At 50.4% G+C, this 13,945-nt stretch overlaps 1 protein-coding gene across 12 annotated transcripts in view; it reads right to left on the reverse strand.

Annotated features, from left to right (window-relative positions):
- The window catches only part of LOC105499905 (calcium voltage-gated channel subunit alpha1 A), a 433,831-nt gene that overhangs the window by 80,394 nt on the left and 339,492 nt on the right, over positions 1 to 13,945 (reverse strand). For all 12 annotated transcript variants that reach the window (XM_011710610.3, XM_071087276.1, XM_071087269.1 and 9 more), the window contains 3 exons: positions 9,406 to 9,869; positions 7,969 to 8,107; positions 6,240 to 6,369 (listed from right to left, as the gene is read on the reverse strand). In XM_011710610.3, coding sequence (XP_011708912.2) covers positions 6,240 to 6,369; positions 7,969 to 8,107; positions 9,406 to 9,869 — 733 coding nt within the window. The remainder of the gene's footprint in view (positions 1 to 6,239; positions 6,370 to 7,968; positions 8,108 to 9,405; positions 9,870 to 13,945) is intronic.

The raw sequence follows: 13,945 nt of genomic DNA on the forward strand, positions 1-13,945 counted from the left end.
TCTTCATACCGCAGATTTGTATGTTGTGAATGAAATTGTCCAGCAGATGGCAGCAAATCCTAACAAACAAAATCACTGTCCTAGACCGGTTCGCTAACCCGCGGGAAGGGTGCCTTTTAAAATTTGCGCCAAGCCCTATAGTGGATTAGAAGCGGCCCCAGAGAAGTTCAGGGCTGACTGCATCCCTCTTGGTGACGGATCTAATCCCCCAGTACCCTTGCTTTCCTGGGTATCCTGGGCGAGAAACAGTTGCTACGTGGTTTCTTAAACACTGGGGCCAACCTCCCGCCACAGCATCTTTTCTTGCCTCAAGGCCAGGCCCCTCCCAGGATAGGTTGATTCTTCCTGTCCCCCTCCCCAGGCCCGATGTTTCTGCCTGGATGAGCGGCGTCCTCTGACCCAGCCCCTCTCCAGGACACACCATAGCACACCTCCGGTGTCACTCAGGCATGAAGATGACGGTGTGCTGGCACAGTGTCTGACTGGTGCTAGGTACTAGGGGTGGACACTGGCTGGGCGCGGTGGCTCAAGCCTGTAATCCCAGCACTTTGGGAGGCTGAGGCAGGCAGATCGCTTGAGGTCAGGAGTTCGAGACCAGCCTGACTAAATGGCAAAACCCCGTCTCTGCTAAAAATACAAGAAATTAGCTGGGCATGGTGGCGTGTGCCTGTAATTCCAGCTACTTGGGAGGCCGAGGTGTGATAATCGCTTGAACCCGGGAGGCGGAGGTTGCAGTGAGCCAAGATTGCGTCACTGTACTCCAGCCTGGGAGACAGAGACTCTGTCTAAAAACAAAACAAAACAACAACAAAACAAACAAAACAAAACAAAAAAAAACCCCAAATCAGATCCACCTGGAAGCTGCAAGGGCTGAGCACTACTGAACATGGCCACCAGAGGGCGCTGTGAACCCAAGTCAGGCACATCCTTCCTCTGCTTACAACCCTCCGTGGCTCCCACCTCATTCAGGGATAAAAGTCAAAGTCCTCCCCAAGGCCCTCACAATCTGACCAGTCAGCTCCCTGCCCTCGCTTCTTCTCCCTCTCTCCCTTGCTCACTTCCTCTTATCCCCCAAGATGCTCCCACCTCAGGGCGTTTGCACAGGCTGTTGTCTCTCTGGAATGCTTTTCCCTACATCCCATTTGATTCCCTCTTTCTCCTCCTTTGTGATTTAGCTCAAATAACAGTTTTCCAGTGAGGACTTGCCTGACTGTTTAAATTCCATCTCCTGGTCCTTGAGATCCTCTTTACAAAGTCTCTCTTTCCCTCTGCTCACCACAACCTCGGCCACTTATCACTCCTTGAACATCTGTTAGAGTTACCGATAATCTCATTGTCCATCTCCCCCACCCAAATGTCAGCCCCACAAGGACAGGGATGTCTGTCTGTCACCATGGCATCTCCAGCTTATAATACAGGGTCAGGAATACAGTAGGTGCTCAAGAAATGTTTGTTGAGTGAATGCATGAACAGTTGGGGCTGTACTGGGTCCTGGAGGAGCTGGGCTCTGTGATCTGTGTGGTTATAACTTATATTCCTGTTATGTGCAGTGACTGAAGCGGAATCAGAGACCAGAGTGCCTGGGGTCAGGGCGAGGGACTTCCTGGAGGGAGGGGCTGGTGCAAGGGGATTGGCTTGAAGGACCTGGGTGGGCAGAGGGGATGGTGGTGGGAGAGTATTTCAGGTGCACGAGGCAGTGGGCACAGCCTGGTCAAAGGCCTGGTGCTCTGTGGGCTCTGGGAGTGCAGGGACCGTCTCACACCCTGTCAATCCTCCCTGGCTAGCTCAGTACCTGGCACATAGTAGTTGCTTATTAAATACTAAAGGAATGAATGGAAGGAAAGAAGGAAGAGAGGGAGTTGGGAAAGGGCAGGCCAGGGGATCAGGCGAATCTAATTCTGGAGTGCTTAGTAAGGTGTGCCGGAGGAAATCAAAAGACCAATAAATTAGTTTCAAGTATGCCTAATATTTTGATGTTTTTGATCTATTTGCACATGTCATTTCCTGTCTAATCCAAAAAAGTGCTTGATCTCATTCATTACAGAGAAATGCCAAGCAAAACCCCAATAAGATCTCACTCCACACCCAGCAGATCGGCCAAATGAAACAGCCAACAGCACCAAGTGTTGACAAGGATGTGGAAGAATAGGAGTTCCCATGAGCTACTGGAGCAAGGGCCACTGCATTCATTTATTTTTTAATTTTTCTTTTTGAGATGGTGTCTCGCTGTCACCCAGGCTGGAGTGCAGTGGCACAATCTTGGCTCACTGGAACCTCTGCCTCCTGCGTTCAAGCGATTCTTCTGCCTCAGCCTCCCAAGTATCTGGGATTACAAGCGCATGCTACCATGCCCGGCTAATTTTTGTAATTTTAGTAGAGACCAGTCTGGTCTCTAACTCCTGACCTCAGGTGATCTACCTGCCTTGGCCTCCCAAAGTGGTGGGATTATAGGTGTGAGCCACGGCACATGGCCCACTGTGTTTATTTTTATTTATTTATATACATTTTTGAGACAGGGTCTTGCTCTGTTGCCAAGGCTGAGTGCAGTGACACCATCTTGGCTCACTGCAACCTCTGCCTCCTGGGTTCAAGTGATTCTTGTGCCTCAGCCTCCTGAGTAGCTGGGATTATGGTTGTGTGTCACCACACCTGGCTAATTTTTGTATTTTTGGTAGAGACGGGGTTTCACCATGTTGGCCAGGCTGGTCTCAAACTCCTGACATCAGGTGATCCACCTGCCTTGGCCTCCCAAAGGGTCACTAGTGTTTATTGTCTAGTAAACATTCAAGCTGCATTTACTGAGGCCAACCACTTGCAAATTCTATGCTCTGGAAACTTCGCTTTTGGTTTATACCCTGGAGGAATTCTTATTTATTGAGACAGGGTCTCGCTCTGTCACCGAGGTTGGAGTGCAGCGATACGAACACAGATCACTATAGCCTCCACCTTCCAGACCCAAGTGATCCTCCCACCTCAGCCTCCCAAGTGGCTGGGACCACAGGTGTGCACCACCATGCTCGGTTAATTTAATTTTTTTTTTTTTTTGAGATGGAGTCTCGCTGTGTCGCCCAGGCGGGAGTGCAGTGGTGTGTTCTCAGCTCACTGCAGGCTCCGCCCCCTGGGTTCACGCCATTCTCCTACCTCAGCCTCCCGAGTAGCTGGGACTATCGGCGCCTGCCACCTCGCCTGGCTAATTTTTTGTGTTTTTTTTTTTTAGTAGAGATGGGGTTTCACCGTGTTAGCCAGGATGGTCTTGATCTCCTGACCTCGTGATCCACCCGCCTCGGCCTCCCAAAGTGCTGGGATTATAGGCATGAGCCACGGCACCCGACCAAAAAAAAAATTTTTTTTTGGTAGAGGTGGGGGGGGGGTCTCACTATGTTGCCCAAGCTGGTCTCGAACTCCTGGCCTCAAGCAATGCTCCCACCTTGGTCTCTCAAAGTGCTGGGATTATAGGCGTGAGCCATTGCATCCAGCCTCCTGGAGAAATTCTTGTCCAGGTGACTCAGGAAACATGTTGAGGGGTGTGGCATGGGGACAGTATTCACACTTAGAAACAACCCAAACATCTGTCAACAGGGTATGGATAACACACCCCATGCCACCCAGTACATCTGAAAACAGCCTCATAAAGAATGCCCATCGGCCAGGCATGGTGGCTCACGCCTGTAATCCCAGCACTTTGGGAAGCCAAAGTGGGTGGATCACTTGAGGTCAGGAGTTTGAGACTGGCCTGGCCAACATGGTGAAACCCCATCTCTACTAAAAATACAAAAATTAGCCGGGCGTGGTGGTGCACACCTGTAGTCTCGGCTACTCCGGAGGCTGAGGCGGGAGAATCGCTTAAACCCGGGAGGCGGAGGTTGCGGTGAGCCAAGATTGCACCACCGCACTCTGGCCTGGGTGACAGAGCAAGACTCCATCTCAAAAAAAAAAAAAAAAAAAAAAAAAAAGAATGCCCATCAATCCTGCAACAGCAACATATACTCACTTAGTGCGAATACAATGTTGGGTGACAAGGGGAAGCATAGGTGTCACATTTATTGAATGTTACAGAAGAGCAAACATAAATTCTAGTTTTTAAGAATTGGCCAGTGCGGTCGCTCATGCCCGTAATTCCAGGGCTCTGGAAGTCTGAGGAGGGACAATTACTTGAGGTCAAGAGTTCGAGACCAGCGTGGCAACATAGCGAAGCCCCGTTTCTACGAGAATTTTCAAAATTAGCTGGGTGTGGTGGTGCATGCCTGTGGTCCTAGCTACCTGAGGGGCTGAGCTGGGAGGCTCACTTGAGTCCAGGAAGTTGAGGCTGCAGTGAGCCATGATCACGTTACTGCACCCCAACCTGGGCGACGGAGAGAGACACTGTTTCTTAAAAAAAAAAAAAAAAAAAAAAAAAAATCTGTGCAGGTGAGAAAAAAGAGAGAAGCTGAGAAACGCTCATTCCAGAAGCTAGGGTCGTGGTTACCTGTAAGGCAGGGTTTCTCAGGCTGGGCTCTGTGGACATTTGGGGAAGGATCGTTCTCTAGAGAGGGGGCCATCCTGCGTGTCGGTGGGTGCTGAGCAGCGTCCCTGGCCTCCACCCACCAGATGCCAGGAGCACCTCCCCTCTCCTGTCGTGACAACCAAAAATGTCTCCAGACAGTGTCCCCAGCAGCTCCAGAGGGAAGGAAGGCAGTGGGGGTGGGGGATCGAGGAGGCACATGCCGCGTGGGGCGTTTTTGTTCTATTTCTTGCCCTGGATGGCGGTTACGTGGTGTGAACGTTATGGGGCCACAGTGTTCTTGTAGAGAAGTTTCGACTGCGAGATGGACGAAGGAGGGGGCCGGGGAGCTGAATGCTCTTTGCAAACACTCCCTGGGGCCCGGTCTGAGCGCTGCCTAGATTCCCTTCAGCCTTGGGAGCTGCCGTGCCCCCCGCATCATCCATGCCTGTGCCTTCTCCAGCCTCCTCCAGCCAGCAGGGAGTTTGTGGACCCCTCCTGGGACACCCCCTCCCCATGCCTGGCTCCTGGAGGCCTCTGGGGGAACCCAGGCTACAGAAAGCAACTGAGCCGGCTGTGAGGAGGCTGGGCACTGGCTCTGGCTTCCTCGGGGAGCTGTGTTCTAATTATTTCCTTCCATCTCCCCCATGGGGTCCCCGGGGGGGCCTGCCAGGCCTGGGAAGGGAGAGTGCATGGTAAGCTGTGGGCGGGCTTGAGGGATGGGGCTTGCCAGCCTTGCCTGGGTCCTAACCTACTTAGCCAGGGCAGCAGAGCCTCAGACCAGCAGAAAACACACTTCTTTGGCTCTGGGCTGGGAGGGAAGGGATGGGGGAGGGAGCTGGGGAGGGAAACAGGAGCCACCAGTCCACCCTCTACCAGGCCCTGAGGACAAGCCTCTGCCCGCAGCCCATGGTTGAGGCACGCCCTTGCCTGTTGGTGCCTCCGTTTCCCCATCTCAACCACAAACATGCACTCATTCCTGCTTGTCAGGACTCAAAGGGGCTACGCACACCCATCCGTGGCATACAGTAGGTGATTAGTAAATGCAGACAGCTGGGGGGAAGCAGTGGGAGCTTTGGGGGATGCGGAGTTGGAATTCTGCTGTGTGACCCTGGACGGGTCACTTACCACTCCTTCATTTCCCTGAGCCTCAGTTTTCCCATCTGTCAAGTGGGGATGCCTGGGCAAGGAGCGGGGGTGCATTGTGAGGATGAAACGGGATGGTTCATGCTGAGTTTCTTCCTGGGACTCAGCAAGTGCTCAATTAACAGGGATTGTCAAGAGACCCATCACCTGCAAAGGGGCTTGCTTTCATAAAAATCGAAAGCTTAGGCTCTCTTTCTGAACCAAACAGTTGTTTCTTTCAGAGCTTCGTGCCCAAAGGGAAATGTCTACTGCAGAGGGGACCACCTCTGAGCACTGCCCCTGCCCCAGTAACCCCCCGATTCCATGTAGAGAGTGTGCAACATCCATATCCTGTTAGTCTCATGCCTCCATTAAAGAATCCAGCAATTTTCAGCCCCAGCCACTCTGGGCCACCTCCTCCCCACCAGGCTCACACAGCCACTGCATCAAGGAATGTCTTACTTCCAAGAGCATCCCCAAGGAATCAGAGCTTCCCCTCTCAACCAACAGCCATAAGGGCTATGCCTAGGGGTGCCCCCAACATCCCATCCTACCTATAGCATTTTGGATGCAGGAGAAAGTGGCCTGAGGCAGAGGAGCCAGGCTAGGAAGGGGCGTGCTCTGTGGGACTCACGTTGTTCCGAGGTGCGTTGGGCTGCACAGGGTCCTCGGCGGCCAGGGCGATGCTGCTCATGGCAATGACCATGAGGATGCACATCTCAAAGTAGCGCAGGTTCAGGATGTAATGGCACAGGCGGCGAAGGCTGTTGGAGACAGACGGGTGTGCAGAGGTCCACTCAGACCACAGGCTCGCAAACCTTTTTCTTCCATAATCTCATGTTACCTACCACTACCTGAGATCTCCGACCTCCAAGGCCTCATACACAACAAACTATTAAGCTCCTCCAGGTGGGGGCCCTCTCTGGGTCCTGGAACCCCAAGAAGGCAGAGGGGACCTTGGTGAGAGAAGACATTCACATGCCCTGTTTAGCAATGTTCCTATCACTCCCAAACGACCCTCTTGAAATATCTTGATCCCTAAGCTAGGTTGAAGAAATACGGTCCTTAATTCTGTAGGAGATAAAAAGCCTTTTCGATATTAAATGTCCCAGGGTCAAACAATATTGTGAATCTATGGGTTAAGTAGGTTTCTTTCTTTTTTAAAAATTAGCTGTGTGACCTTGGGCAAGTTGCTTGTCCCCCTGTGCCTTGGTGCCCTCATCTGTAAAATGGCCATAATACTAATGCTTACTTCACAAAATCGTGAGACCCGAGAGTTAATCTATACCTGGCTCATGATAGGGGCTCCAAAAAGTTAGTTATTGAAATTATGAACTGCAGGCCTTATCAGAGCCTTGAAGGTACCAATGGGATGTGCCAGTTAACCTCTTAATAAGTGGAGCCAATAACAAATAGTCCATAAGGTTGTGTGAATGACAGCAGAGCTGAGTGATTAAGAACAAGGAGGCTACAGCCAGTGTCTGGGCTCAAACTCCAGCTCTCCCACTGGCTTGCTGTGTGACCTTGGGCAGGTGAATTCACGTCTCTGGACCTCAGTTTTTCATCTGTCAAACGGAGCTAAGCATACTAACAACCTCAGAGAAATTTTTAAAAAATTTTAAGGCACTCAGAACAGTGCCTGGCACTGAGTAAATACCACATAAGTGTTTCCTTAGTAAAAATCGATAAGTCAATGAAATAAAAAAGTATTTTAAAAGTACTTTTATTTATTACTACTCAGAGTGAGTTGCCAAGAGGCAGATTATAGAAAGCAGCTTCCCCCCATCTTATCTGACATGATCCTTCATTATCAAGAAGCATTTTGAGGGGTCAGGCTTTCAAGAAATAGCCTTGGGAGACATTCAATTCTGAAATAACCTCCGAGCCACCACGACACTCACAGGATAATTCTCCCCTAAATAATCTATCCATTTCAAAGATGCCCAAGACAGAAGGCCATGGAACTCAGAGACTGTCCGCCCAGAATCGAAACGCTTACAGAGTCTAGGTTAGGAACAGAGTTCGGGTCCTAGGGCTGCCATGTGCAGTTGTTCAGGCTGTGTACTACACAAGGCAGCCATTTCTAAGGGGGTGCCTCTTACCTCACAGACAGCATAGATCTGGATATTTATGACAATGATTTTCTAGCGGAGGGCAGGAAGGGGATCTCTTCCAACAAAGTCAGTATATTGTGACAAATCATCTTACATGACTTAAGGAAGGAGCATCTGTTTTCAGTTTGTTCAAAGGTACCCTTGGACTCATGGTGGTCAACACTCACTCATTGCCCTCTATCTGGCCTGAATTCCGCTACCCTGGTGGGAGCCCCAGGCCCCCCTGCCCTTGCTGGGGGCCATACTCACGGGTTGGTCGTGGACAGGATGAACATGGAGCTATAGGGAGGCATTGGCTTAGGGCCGTCTTCCCCACGGTCGTCTTCCTCCTCCTCCTTCTTCTCGTCCTCTTTTTTTGGCAGTGGGTCTGGGTTGGCGTTTTTGTTCACTGTTGGGACAAGAACCAACACAGGGCTCCCTCCACAATTTCCCACAAGTCTCTGGGAACTCCTGTGTACTCCCAGGGCAGGCAAGAAGCCGCTGACATTTATAAAGCACCTGCTGTATATACCAGGCATCCTATGACATCACTGAACCCTTATATGGCCCTGAGGTTGATATATTCTGATCCCCCATTTACAGATGAGGAAATTGAGGCACAGAGAAGTAAAGTGACTTGTCTAAGGTCACACAGCAGGAAGTAGCAGAGCTGGCATTTGAAACCCAGGAGGCCTGGCCCCCGAGAGCCTGCTCTCAACCACTCCATAGCCTTGAGTGTGGTGGGGCCCTCACGGGATATTAACACAGACCTGCCCCTATCCTTGTTGGACCTTCACGTCCTCACTTGCAGGCAGGTAGGGACAGTGCCAAGAGATCCATTGAACAGATGGAAATACTGAGACCTCCCATAAACCGCACGTCGTGCCCCCATTAGCACCGCTCTCAACTCGAGGGAGGAGCTATCAGCCTCTGGAGCTTCCATTCTGCAGCCCAGCCAGATTATGTGCGCACGGGCAGGCTGAGCCTCTCTGAGCCTCAGTCCCTACATCTATAAAATGGGCACAGTGACAAGATCTTAGGATCTTAGGTCTCAGGACCATGGAAAGCCTTTATCCAGCAGACCCATGAAAATTTCTCACACAGAACTGACACTAGAGGCACTTAAGACATCATCTTCTCAGCAGTTCACTACTTTTTCTTTTTTTTTTTTTTTTTTTTGAGACGGAGTCTCGCTTTGTCACCCAGGCTCCAGCACAGTGGTGCCCTCTTGGCTTACTCTACCTTGGCCTCCTGAAGTGCTGGGATTACAGGCATGAGCCAGTACATCTGGCCCCTTTTTTTAATGTGGCGACTAGAAAGTTGAAACTGACATTTGCATGTGGCCTGTGTTCCATTTCTTTTGGACAGTGCTGGGCCGAGAGAATCAATCATCTGATCCCCTCAAGCTTCCATCAGAGGACCCTATTGCTCCTCAAACGGGGTGACTTCCTGGCTCCCCTAGGGAAGGAAGGACGTAGGAGATATTGCTAACCTGATCGAACACGTCCCCGTGCCAGGCACTGTCCTCAAATTATCTCACTGAATGTTCCACAGCCCTGCGGGGTAGGAAACTACGTCTATGCCCATTTTCCAGGGGGGAAACTGAGGCCAGAGAGATGGGGTCACAGTCCAGGGTCACTCAGCAGAGCCTCTGGCTCCAGGGGCGCCGGGTCCCCTGCCCAGCGATGTGAGGACGGAGGGTCTCACCTTGCACGACGGTGTGGTTGAGTGGGGGTGGGCAGGCCGGGGGAATGTCCACCGTGGTGTGGTCGGGTTTCCTGGCAGTCTTAGCTGAATTGGTCTGGGTGCCGCTGGGGTTGGTGACGATAAGGCTGTTCTCAGGGGTCTTGGGAGGGCCGGGATTGGATGGGTTCCCCGGGTTGTTGGGCATCCGGCGGCTGGCGGCGTTCTGGGGGTTGGTGGCCATGGCAGGGATGGCCGGCGTGGGGCCGGGGTCTGTACTGTTTCCCATCTTGGCTGGGCTCTGGGGCAGGCCGGCGTGGCCGAGGCTGTCGTGGGGACTGGCCGACTCCGCGGTGGCCAGCTTGTTGTTCTTCATGTTGTCAATGTCCTCTGCCAGGGGTGGGTCTTGGCGGCCCAGGTCCTGCTGGATGGGCCGGGTGGTTGACAGGTTGGGGCCTGACACAGGGACCCCAGAGCCCTGGTTCTCTCTGAGGAAGGCAAGTGAATGAAAAAGAACGAACAACTGAGTTAGGATAAAACGCAACAGGTCAGGATCCTAGCTAAGATTCCATCTTTCGAGAGTACAACTTGGGCTGGGCACAGTGGCTCACGCCTGTAATCCCAGCACTTTGAGAGGCCGAGGCAGGAGGATTGCTTAAGGCCGGGAGTTCAAGACCAGCTTGGGCAACATAGTGAGACCCCATTTCTACAAAAAATGTATAAATTGACAGGCGTGGTGGTGTGTGCCTGTAGTTCTAGCTACTTGGGAGGCTGAAGTGGGAGCACTGCTTGAGCCTGGGAGGTTGAGGCTGCAGATAGCTGTGATCGTCCCACTGCACTCCAGCCTGGGTGACAAAGTGAGACCCTGTCATCAAAAAAAAAAAAAAAAAAAAAAAAAAAAAAAAAAAAAAAAGAAAAGGAAAGGGTACAATTTGGTCAGGGAGAAGCTGTGTCCCAGATCCCTGTAGCGCCTGGAATTGAGAGGGGGCTGTTCAATTCTTGGTCAGAGTTCAAGACCTTCACATGCCCACTGACAGGTTTCCACAATTCCCCATCATCTTACTTCTTTTCCTTCTTTTTTTCTTTTTCTTTTTTCCAAGATGGAATCTTGCTCTGTCATACAGCGGCATGATCTCAGCTCATTACAACCTCTGGCTCCCGGGTTCAAGTGATTCTCTTGCCTCAGCCTCCCAAGTAGCTGGGATTACAGGTACCTACCACCTCGACTGGCTAATTTTTTGTATTTCAGTAGAGACGGGGTTTCACCATTTTGGCCAGGCTGGTCTCGAATTCTTGACCTTAAAGTGATCCACCTACCTCAGCCTCCCAAAGTGCTGAGATTACAGGTGTGAGCCACCGCACCTGGCCTCTTTTTTTTTTTTTTTTTCAGACAAGGTCTCACTCTGTTGTCCAGGCTAGAGTGCAGTGGCAGGATCATAGCTTACTGCAGCCTTGAACTTCTGGGCTCCAGTGATCCTCCCATCTCAGCCTCCGGGTAGCTGAGGCTACAGGCTCACGCCAACATGCCTGGCTAATTTTTAAATTTTTTGTAGAGACTGGCATCTCACTATGTTGCCCAGGCTGGTCTCAAACTCCTGGGTTCAAGTGATTCTTCCTCCTCGGCCTCCTAAAATGTTGGGATTACAGGCGTAAACCACAATGCCCAGCTTGTTTTTAACTTTCTTATTCATAGCTGAGTTTTCACTGCCTAGTACAGGGCCTCTCACACAGTCAATGCTGGGTAACTTACTGTCAAATGATAAGCGAATAAATGAATACCCCCATTTTCTTCTTTTTTTTCTTTTTTTTTTTTTTTTTTTTTTTAACTGAGACAGAGTCTCACTCTGTTGCCCAGGCTGGAGTGCAGTGGCGGGATCTCGGCTCACTGAAACCTCCGCCTCTTGAATTCAAGTGATCCTTGTGCCTCAGCCTCCCGAATAGCTGGGATTACCAGCATGCACCACCATGCCCAGCTAGTTTTTCTATTTTCAGTAGAGACAGGGCTTCGCCATGTTGCCCAGGCTGCTTGAACTCCTGGCCTCAAGTGATCCACCCGCCTCGGCCTCCCAAAGTGCTGGGATTACAGGAGTGAGCCACCGCACCTGGCCAGAATGTCCCCATTATCTAGATGAGGATACTGAGGTTCCAGGAGAGATCCCACAGCCTCAGACCTCCCATCAACCCCTGCGTCTCCAAGCCATGGACACCTGGGCCCTGCCTCCTGCCATCTGCAGGTTGACAAAGACTCACTTAGTAGCCCATCTGATGCCTTCCGGACTATAGACCCCCTGGACAACACAGCTCTGGTTTCCCACAAATCTCCCTAGAAATAATAAATAAATAAATAATAAATAAAAGGCTGGCTTTCCCCAGAGGGCCTCCCACTGGCGAAACTACCAGCACCATTCTCCTCATTTTATTTTTGCATTTTAACGTGCAAAAACCCAGGGTGTTTTTAGTAAGCGGAAGAGAGACAAGCTAATTTATTTTCAGACCAAAGTAGGTAAGTGGGATGTTTCTATTAATACTTCCCAGAAGGAGAAACCGAGGCAGTTCCACTGTTTCTCTGAGACCGCACAGGGGAAATGGGCAGGTCCAAGCAACTTTCTGCCTTCTCAGTTTCGTGAGTGGGTCACAGAGTGACATTTCAGAAGACAGGCTGAACCTGGGTTCGAATCTCGGCAATGCCTTTTTTTTTTTTTTTTTTTGAGACAGGGTCTCACTCTGTCACCCAGGTTGTAGTGCACTGGTGCGATCTCAGCTCACTGTAATCTCCACCTCCCAGGCTCAGGCAATCCTCCCACCTCAGCCTCCCGAGTAGCTGGTACAATAGGTGCATGCCACCATGCCTAGCTAACTGTTTAATTTTTCTTTTTGTACAGATGAGGTCTCACTATATTTCCCAGGCTGGTCTCAAATTCCTGGGCTCAAGTGATCCTTTTGCCTCAGTCTCTCAAAATGCTGGGATTATAGGCATGAGCCACTACACCCGGGGAAATCTTGGCAACATCACTAGCTGTGTGACCCTGTGTGGTTTGCTTAACCTCTCTGAGCCTTAGTTCCCACATTTTAAAATTTGGGATAGCAGGAGTAGAACCTTCTCCATATCCCGGAGACTGAAGCAATGATCCTGGACCTTCTTTTTTTTTTTTTTTTTTTTTTTTTTTTGAGATAGAGTCTCGCTCTGTCGCCCAGGCTGGAGTGCAGTGGCTCTATCTCGGCTCACTGCAAGCTCCGTCTCCCAGGTTCACGCCATTCTCCTGCCTCAGCCTCCCACAGGTGCCGGCCATCACGCCTGGCTAATTTTTTGTATTTTTAGTAGAGACGGGGTTTCACGGTGTTAGCCAGGATGGTCTCGATCTCCTGACCTCGTGATCCGCCCGCCTCGGCCTCCCAAAGTGCTGGGATTACAGGTGTGAGCCACCGCACCCGGCCGATCCTGGACCTTCTTTACCACATAATCTCCAGTGAGTTACTTAGCCTCAGTTCCTGATCCATAACATGGGGGCCGTAACCTCATTGAGTCTGGCTCTGAGAACTAAGTATGTTAATGAGCTGAGAGTCACCGAGGATTATTCTCAGGCCTTGAAACCTAATGGGATTTGTCTTGCTGGATTTAGCACTTGCTTAGGACTGGTGACCTCTTTATCCCTTCCAATTTCTCCCTTTTGCAATAGGAACGTCTATCCTATGCCTGTCCCGCTGTTATATTTTGGAAACATACAAAGATCACTTGTTTCATAGTTTCTATTATATATATACATATAATATATATTATATATATTTATCTTATCTATCTTATTTTTTTGAGATGGAGTCTTGCTCTGTCACCCAGGCTGAAGTGTAATGTGCGATCTCGGTGATCTTGGCTCACTGCAACCTCTGCCTCCCAGGTTCAAGTGATTCTCCTGCCTCAGCCTCCAGAGTAGCTGGGACTACAAGCGTGTGCCACCATACCCAGCTAATTTTTTTTTTCGGTATTTTTAGTAAAGACAAGATTTTTGCCATGTTGGCCAGGCTAAAACTCCTGGCTTCAAGGGATCTGTTGGCCTTGGCCTCCCAAAGTGCTAGGATTACAGGCGTGAGTCACCGTACCTGGCCTAAATGAGGTAAATTCTAAACCAGTATTTCCTCAACATCTTGGACAGTCCACAAAGAAATTCCTAGTTCTAAGCTGCTTGTGATGCTTTTTGAGAAGTTGTGTATCACGTGAAAACCTGGCTGAGAGTATTTTCTCATTATCTGTAATGCGTGTGTGTGGGTATGCGTGTGTATAATAATAATAATAATATATTTTTAAGAGACAGGGTCTCGCTCTGTTGCCCAGGCTGAAGTGCAGTGGTGTGAACATAGCTCACTGCAACCTTTAAATCCTGGGCTCAAGCGATCCTCCCACCCCAGGTAGCTGGGATTGCAGGCACACACTGCTGTGCCTGGTTACTTTTATTAATTTTTGTAGAGAGAGGGTCTCACTATGTTATTGAGGCTGGTATTGAACTCCTGGGGCTCAAGTGATCCACTTGCCTCGGCCTCCCAAAGTGCTGGGATTACAGGTGTGAGCCAC

This window comes from Macaca nemestrina, chromosome 20, assembly GCF_043159975.1.
Source record: "Macaca nemestrina isolate mMacNem1 chromosome 20, mMacNem.hap1, whole genome shotgun sequence".
NCBI lineage: Eukaryota > Metazoa > Chordata > Mammalia > Primates > Cercopithecidae > Macaca > Macaca nemestrina.